The sequence below is a fragment of the Saccopteryx bilineata genome, chromosome 3, assembly GCF_036850765.1.
Source record: "Saccopteryx bilineata isolate mSacBil1 chromosome 3, mSacBil1_pri_phased_curated, whole genome shotgun sequence".
Taxonomy (NCBI): Eukaryota; Metazoa; Chordata; class Mammalia; order Chiroptera; family Emballonuridae; genus Saccopteryx; species Saccopteryx bilineata.
Genome location: NC_089492.1, coordinates 88582 through 97099, shown reverse-complemented (window position 1 = coordinate 97099; position 8518 = coordinate 88582). Strand labels below are relative to the sequence as shown.

At 45.0% G+C, this 8518-nt stretch overlaps 1 protein-coding gene across 1 annotated transcript; it reads right to left on the bottom strand.

The window, feature by feature from the left end:
* Positions 1 to 974: 974 nt before the first annotated feature.
* On the bottom strand, positions 975 to 4427 carry LOC136328887 (histone-lysine N-methyltransferase PRDM7-like). The gene is made up of 4 exons (XM_066264864.1): positions 4355 to 4427; positions 3882 to 4153; positions 3434 to 3501; positions 975 to 1191 (listed from the first exon to the last, which is right to left on the bottom strand). The coding sequence occupies exons 1-4, from the start codon at positions 4425 to 4427 to the stop codon at positions 975 to 977; spliced, it is 630 nt and encodes a 209-aa protein (XP_066120961.1).
* Positions 4428 to 8518: the final 4091 nt, after the last annotated feature.

The following is an 8518-nucleotide window of genomic DNA, read 5'->3' as shown; positions in this document are numbered from 1 at the left end:
AGAAGAAGATGATGAAGAGGATGCAGAGAAAAATGAAGAAGAAGAAGAAGAAGAAGAAGAAGAAGAAGAAGAAGAAGAAGGAGAAGAGAGAGAGAGAGAGAGAGAGAGACATTTATTCATTGTTTTACCTAGATATGCAGTAATTGGTTATTTCTCATATGTGCTCTGACTTGTCTCAACCTTGGTAGTACAGAATGGTGCTCTAACAAACTGAGCTAACCAGCCAGGGTCCCCAATTATACTTCTTACATTGCTGACTCCCATTCCTCTCCAACTAATCCATAATCGATTCTCAATAGGAGATAAAGTAATCTTTGAGAGGATTCCCCACTGAAGTGTATTCTCCAAAAATTAACAAAGCCAATCTTAGAGAATAAGCCCCCCTATAGCTGAAAACAGCCCCATCATCCCACCTCACTCAGGAAGGTCTCCAGTGTCTCAGCTTGGATCACAGCACTGCAGTCCAGGCTTCTGGGCATCTTTTGAACCTCTGCTTTTGCCCTATATACTAGACAGGAGTGGCCCTCAGAAAACAGGCCCATGCCCGTTTTCCTGGTGGATAGAGTGTTGGCCCAGCATGTGGTCATCACAAGTTTGATCCTCGGTCAGTGCACACATGAAAAGCGACTATCTGATTTTCTCCTCCTCCTTCTCCCCCTTCTCTCTCTTTTTTCCTCCCACAGCCAGTGGCTCGATTGTTGACCAAAGGCACTGAGGATAGCTCGGCTAGTCTCAGCATGGACCTCAGACTTGGGTTGCTTAGTGGATCCTGTTTGGGGCACATGAAGAAAAATGTCTATCTCCCTTCTTCTCACTTAAAAAAATTAAATCAAATGTAACAAATATAAAGATTTTTCCTAAGAATGAAAGGCATATAAAATGAGTCCGTATTTCTGAACCATCTGATTTGAAATCTTATTGATTTTAGAGTGTACCATGAAAATTTCTAAGAAGAGTTCCCTCTTTTTTTTTCATTATGAAGAACAGTTGTGCCCACCTCTAGCTGCTGCGAGCGCTCTCTTCTGCTTGCTGCTGCACTTGATGCCCAGCATCTGGCCATACTCGTCACCGTACCAGACTAGCAGCTCACAGTATGGCTTGATGACCTGACAGGTTCGGTAGAAAATCTGCCTGCGATACTGAATGGCCACCAGGTTCTGCTCTTCATCATCCCGGGCACAGTTCACATACCTGGTTTTGAGGCAGATGAAAGAAAAGAAACTCACAGACGATGAGTTTTTACTACCTCTCAGATCCATGTCCAGCTCTGCACCTGACACTCGGGTTCCGATGTTGCCCACTCCCACAGTACTCTCGGAGAACCTTCTGTTCAATGTCTGTCACAATATTATACAACTTCCTATGTCCAGATTCTGCTTATGGTGCTCATACTTTCTAATGCCATTTTCTAAGGCTAATTCTAGATGTAACCTCCACCCTGATTGGACATAAACTCCCGTGACCTCTAGCTTTTCCAAACTAACTCAGGTTGTTTTATAACACATAACTTGCTACTTGATGTTGGACTCTGTGTCTAGATTAGTTCACATCATTCAATACTCAGCCCAAGTCCATCTTTTCTTGAGAGGCCTTTCTCCATTCTCCTCACATCTTATTTAGGTAGTATTTATTTATTTATTTATTATTTTTATTTTTATTTTTCTGAAGTTGGAAACGGGGAGGCAGTCAGACTCCCGCATGTGCCTGACCAAAATCCACCCGGCATGCCCACCAGAATGCGATGCTCTGCCCATCCGGGGCACCGCTCTGTTGCATCCAGAGCCATTCTAGCGCCTGAGGCAGAGGACATAGAGCCGTCCTAAGCGCCCGGGCCAACTTTGCTGCAATGGAGTCTTGGCTATGGGAGGGGAAGAGAGAGACAGAGAGGAAGGAGAGGGGGAGGGGTGGAGCAGCAGATGGGCGCTTCTCCTGTGTGCCCTGGCCAGGAATCGAAACTGGGACTCCTGCATGCCAGGCCGACGCTCTACCACTGAGCCAACTGGCCAGGGCTGAGGTAGCAATTGATGCCTCACCCAGGATTCCATAAAAACCTGGAGGTGCCTGACCAGGCAGTGGCACAGTGGATAGAGCATTGGACTGGGATGCAGAGGACCCAGGTTCGAGACCCCAAGGTCGCCAGCTTGAGCGCAGGCTCATCTGGTTTGAGCAAAAGCCCACCAGCTGGGACTCAAGGTCGCTGGCTCGAGCAAGGGGTTACTCAGTCTGCTGAAGGCCCGCGGTCAAGGCACATGTGAGAAAGCAATCAATGAACAACTAAGGTCTCGCAACAAAAAACTGATGATTGATGCTTCTCATCTCTCTCCATTCCTGTCTGTCTGTCCCTGTATATCCCTCTCTCTGACTCTCTCTCGGTCCCTGTAAAAAAAAAAACAAAAAAACAAAAAAACAAAAACAAAAAAAAAACCTGGAGGTCTCCCTGCCCCACTGAAGTGAGAAATGAAGAAGCAGACAGACAAACACCCACATGCGCCTGACGGGGATCCACCTGGCATGACCACCAGGGGGTGATGCTCTGCCCATCTGGGGTGTTGCTTCACTGCAACTGGAGCCATTCTATTGCCTGAGGCGGAGGCCATGGAGCCATTTTTAGTGCTGGAGCCAACTTTGATCCAATAGAGCCTTGGCTGTAGGAAGGGAAGAGAAAGATAGAGATAAAAAAGTTGCAAAACGACAATGAAGCAGATGAGTGATTCTCTGTGTCCTGGCTGGGAATCAAATCATGGACTTCCACAGTCAGGCTGATGCTCTACCGCTGAGCCAACTGATCAGGACTTGGTGGTGTCTTTGTCTTAGCAAAATTATAAAGAACAATAATAGCTTATTCACATTCTGTAGCCTCTGACAAAAGAGCCCCTCAGGGAAGTGGCCCATGATCATTGCTCTGCAGGCTTCAGAACTCAGTTCTAGTTAGAAGTGAGACTGGGGTCATTTGCTGCCCTATCAGTTTTAGGCTATACTGTTTTAGGTATCCTGGTACTGTGTGCTTCTCAAAAATAGAAAAATTGTAGTTAAACATTTCTAAAATCAATTGTTTCACTCTGTCTGCAATTCGTCCTCTATAAGACGATGGGTTGTACGATCTGTTTAAATAATGATTATCTTCCTCTAAACTGGAATATAATAAGGGCTTGCTTAAATAATGTTCATTAGATCAATTAAAGTGTAATCCTGGCCCTCAAATTTTTTTCTCCAGTGCCTAAATTTTGTCTAGCAAAGAAATTTATATTTTGAGGACATATGTTCTATTTTTATCTCCTTTTTTCATCTAAATACCTCTTGTTTTGAAAGTGGAGAAAAAAGACGATCAGTGGATTAAGGCAGACCACTGAGGGAGGCATGATGAGAAGGAAAGATGTATGGGCCTGAGAGGGATGAGTGTTCTCCGTGACTCCCAGAAACTTGTTGGCCTTACCTCATCCAGTTAGCCAAGGATTCATCCTTCCCATCTACATACTCATGGCAGTTTCTCCCTTTGTTGATCTGCATTTCAGGAAGAAAATATAAAGAATTTTTTTGGATAAGAAGGTAATAGAAGAATTATTTTACCCTACTGTCAACAAAGCTCTTTCAGCTTGCATGCGTTGCCACTCAGGACCACATGATATTTTTCTTACTTATCACATCTGAGTTGACATCTACTCAGGGATGGGAGGAGGCATTCTTTTTTGTCTGTACCACTTTCCTTCCACTTAACCTATGATACTTATCAGGAGTTCCATAGTGTGCAAAGTCCACTCAGTTACCCAGAACTAACCATATTGTCTCCATCCATGTCCTAGTATGTAGAAGGGCAGGTCCCACCAAGCCATGGGAGGGATGTGGGAAGCCACAAGAAAGGGAAAGAGGTAAATGCTTCTCACCAGCCAGGAGTATCCATTTTTGCCTGCCTCTTCGTCTTCTGTGATCTGACCCTCATAAGGGCCAAAGTGCAGACCCACTGGCAGAGCAGATGCCTCATTCCACACTCCAAGACCAGCCTCAGGGATGCCTGATGCTCTGATTCTCAACCCAGGGGGCAGAGTGAGGGCTGCGTGGTTTTGGTGCCCCTTATCCACTGCACTGTCTTTTACAAATGTAGGGGGCCCATGCACGTCACAACTGTCAATGAAGTAGTTCTGACACTTCTCACAATCTGGAGGTGAGAGCAACAGGGATTAGGGATGGTGTAGTGCATGTTCCTGGACATATAGAGTTGAGAGAGAGACCAGACACTCACATCACTGAGCCACAGTTCTGTGGTGCAGGTCCCTAGGGGAACAGAATAGCCTTAGTCCAAATGACCAGGTGAAATTATTGTTATGAAGAGATAACATGCTTTGTGAGGGTCACTTACAGAGGTAGTCATCATCCTGGGGCTCACTGACCTCATGGTACACATGGCCTTTTCTTTCTCGTAGGCTATACATCTTTACTTCAGTCTCCTTTCTCCTGAGTTCTAAGTTGGAGAAGAGTGAGTTTGCTGGAGTCTGGAGTGTTAGTCCTTATTTTGTCATAAAACACACAATCTCCTTCCATCAGATTATCACCTGTCCTTCTATATACTCTAGTATTTTCCTTTGTCAACTAAGGCTCAGAGAGCCTCTATAATAATAAGCCTCTACACTGACTACAGATGGCCAATGCAATCTTTGTTTCTAGATCATCCCATTTTACGGTTTAACTTCCCAACTTTTAGTTATTCATAAAATTTCATTAAGGGCACAGTATATGTAAGGCATTTAGGAAAGGCCTGCTATACAACACCAACAGCATATGGTTGCTATTATCTGATATGTATTTATTGGACAACGTGTATGTGTCAGTTATTTTACATTGAATTTAAGCCCTAGCCAGTCAGTCGCTCAGTGGATAGAGTGTTGGCCCAGTGCATGTCCCGGGTTTGATTCCGGTCAGGGTACATAGGAAAAATGACCATCTCCTTCTCCACCCCTCCCTCTAAACCTTCTCTCCCTCTTCCATTCCTGCAGCCAGTGGCTCAATTGGTTTTAATATTGGCCCTTGGCGCTGAGGACGGCTCGGTTAGCTAGAGCACTTTATCCTGAGGTGCTAAAAAACAGCTCAGTACTCGAGAATTGGGGTTCCCAGGTAGATCCTGGTAAGAGTGCATATGGTAGTCAGCCTCACTATCTCCCATCGTCTTACCTAAAATATAAACAAATACATACACAAAGAAATAAATTGAATTGAATACTGTCAAAGAATATATGCACGTATCTTCACCTTACACATTAGCATTTAAGAGCTCAGAGAATTTGTAAGATTTGCTGAAATCTCCAGTGCTAAATTGACTCTCAATTTAGTAGAGCTTAAATCCAGGCCTATCCAAATCCACCCCACATACCTAGGCCATACTTATTAGCCTTTCTAGAGGACTCAGAGCAGCTGAAATCTACAAATGATTTTCTCTTACCCAATTTTCATCTAGAGCAGGGGTCCCCAAACTTTTTACACAGGGGGCCAGTTCACTGTCCCTCAGACCGTTGGAGGGCCGGACTATAAAAAAAACTATGGACAAATACCTATGCACATTGCACATATCTTATTTTAAAGTAAAAAAACAAAACGGGAACAAATACAATATTTAAAATAAAGAACAAGTACATTTAAATAAACAAACTGACCACTATTTCCATGGGAACTAGGCTCCTCTCACTGACCACCAATGAAAGAGGTGCCCCTTCCGGAAGTGCGGCAGGGGCGGATAAATGGCCCCAGGTGGCCGCATGTGGCCCGTGGGCCGTAGTTTTGGGGGCCCTGATCTAGATCTAGAGTGCTGTCAGGAGGATCTTGCTTCTCGAGGATGTACTGTGATGCTGAGGACCCAGGTTTGAAACCCTGAGGCTGCCGGCTTAATTTCGGGCTAATCCAGCTTTAGTGCTGGCTCACCATCTTGAGCACAGGGTCGCTGGTTTGAGCCTGAGATCATAGGTATGACCCCATGTTTTTTGGCTCAAGTCCAAAGTAGCTGGCTTTAGCAAGGGGTCACTCACTGTGCTGTAGCCCCCCCAGTCAAGTCACATATAAGAAAGCAATCAATGAACAACTAAGGAGCTGCAATGAAGAATTGATGTTTCTCATCTCTCTCTCTTTCAGCCAGTCTGTCCCTCCCTCTCTCTCTATCTTCCTCTATAATAAAAAGTAAATGAAAAGAAATTGGCTGTTCATGTCAAAATATAATAAAGATAACTTAACTGGACAGAAAGTCCATTTCTTTAACATAACACTTTCTTCTTTCTGTCTTTTTTTAAAATTTTTAAAAAATTTGTCTGACTTTTGGTGGCACAGTGGATAAAGCAGTGACCTGGAACACTGTGGTCTGCAATTTGTAACCCCAGGCTTGCCTGCTCAAGGCACAGACAAGAAGCAACTATGACAAGTTGATGCTTCCTGCTCCTGTCTGCCTCCCCCTTCTCTCTCTCTCTCTCTCTCTCTCTTTCTCACTCCTCTCGCTAAAATCAATAAATTAAATTTTTTATTGATTTTAGAGAGAGAAGAGGGAAGAGAGTGAGAAACATTGATTTGTTGTTCCACTGATTTATGCATTTAGTGGTTGTTTATTCTTTCTTTTTTCTTTTTCTTAGCTAGAGAGACAGACAGGAAGGGAGGGATGAGAAGCATCAATCTATTGCTGCAGCATCTTAGTTGTTCATTGCTTGCTTTCTCATATGTGCCTTGACCATGCGACTCCAGCTGAGCCAGTGACCCCCTGCTCAAACCAGCAACCTTGGGTCATGCCAGCAACCTTGGGCCTCATGCCAGTGACCATGTGGTCACATCTATGGTCCCACACTCAAGCCAGAAACCACACACTGAGGCTAGTGAACCCATCCTCAAGCTCATTCCTGGAGTTTGGAACCTGAGTTCTCATCATCCCAGTTTGATGCACTATCCTCTGTGCTACCACCTGGTCAGGCTTCAGTGGTTGATTCTTATATGGCTCTGACTCAATATCAAACCCACAACCTTGGTGTATGGGGACAACGCTCTAAGAAATTAAGCAACTTGGCCAGGGCTCCTTTCCTTCTTATACTTTCACCTTTACACATTTAACCCTCCTTGCCCTTCCTTAATAATCAGAGCCTGGTCAGCATCTAACAGTCTTGCAAACAAAATCTCAGGTCTGTGGACCACAGAAACCATTTGTGTGAAGTTAGAGATCACATCTGGACTTCAGCTGTGTTTCAATGCTAGACCCATGAAAGCGGAAGGACCCTACTGACCACACCCTTGTGAAACCAGACACATTGAAGAGATGGCTGACATAGGGCCTGACACAATGGTCCCTACCCTGGCCCACAACCCCAGCTGCTTTAAACACTAGTATTAATCCTTTTCCATCTGCAGTGTGGCCGGCGCTGCCCAGGCAACCCTGTCCTGGAGCACTGCTCACCGGCCAGACCTTCCTCCTCTTGTGATGACAAGTGCTCTGAATGAGTTATTTCTTATGTGCTTTTATACTTTTATACCGTTCCTGCTTATTAACACATCTATAATTATGTGTAATTATTTACACATGGAAGCAGTGTAGCGAATTGCCTCTTACTGCACAATGCACTGTTTGCTTCCAACTCGTTTGCTAAATGTAAGCTCTGTCCCTCGTTAGCTGCTGAGAGGCCGGGAGACCTCACCCCAGGTCAGTTTCTAAAGGGCAGTGCCCTGCCTGAGGCCCTTCACCTTGCTGCCTCTGAGTCTATTGTTCCTGTGAGTCCTCAGTGTCTTCTGTGTGGGGGGGGTGTCTGGTGGCCTCCCTGCAGTGACTCATGAAAGAGGGCCCAGGGGCTCTGAGGCCTGAGGGAAAAGAAAATCATGGTCCCCAACAGGAAGTGCCTGAAGAAGCATGTAAAGCCAGGATCCACGGCCACCATTACAGCTGCCTGGTCCATGCAGGTTCGTGTTGGATTCAGACAGTCGGTAAAGAAACAATGGAGCCAAAAGCTGATGGGCCATTATCTTTAATCCTAGCTTGCACCCAGTGGGCAAGTAAAACACACACTGGGCTCCAAAAGCCACTTATTCAGTGCTCACAAAGCTACTGACTTATCCTAGTTTCTTAAAATCAAAGGTTTCTAGCTCACCAGAATTATTCACCTCTATTTTCCATCTTTTTCCTTCTCTCTTCACAAACTTTGCACATACTGGCTTTCCTTCTGCACTTTGCCATCTTGGCTGCTTCTCCTGACCTCCTCCCCGTGGCCTTTCTCTGCTCTCCTCTCTAATGCTGATCTCAGAAACCGGGAGAGCAAGCTCCTAGTCTGCCCCCCTTTATAGTGTCGATTCAAAACCTTTAATCCAATATACAACATAGGGAAATTTCTAATACAAAGTCACTTATCTGAAGCATTATGAGATTGTACCACCCCACATCAAAAAGGGTGAGAAAGTAAAAAAAAAAAAAAAAAAAAAAAGGGTGAAAAAGGCTTAGTCTTAAATACAAGCCCCAGGCTGGAAGGATCCACCCTGCCCACATCCCGCCCCCAACATACTGGGCGACGGCTCC

What these genes read in the sequence shown, in the direction of transcription:
- LOC136328887 (XM_066264864.1), bottom strand. Translation starts at nt 4,427, where the DNA reads ATGTATAGCCTACGAGAAAGAAAAGGCCATGTGTACCATGAGGTCAGT. An exon ending in AAAATGGATACTCCTGGCTG is followed by an intron (nt 3,502 to 3,881) that starts GTGAGAAGCATT and finishes CCTGAAATGCAG; the next exon opens with ATCAACAAAGGGAGAAACTG. An exon ending in TCCTTGGCTAACTGGATGAG is followed by an intron (nt 1,192 to 3,433) that starts GTAAGGCCAACA and finishes CCTCAAAACCAG; the next exon opens with GTATGTGAACTGTGCCCGGG.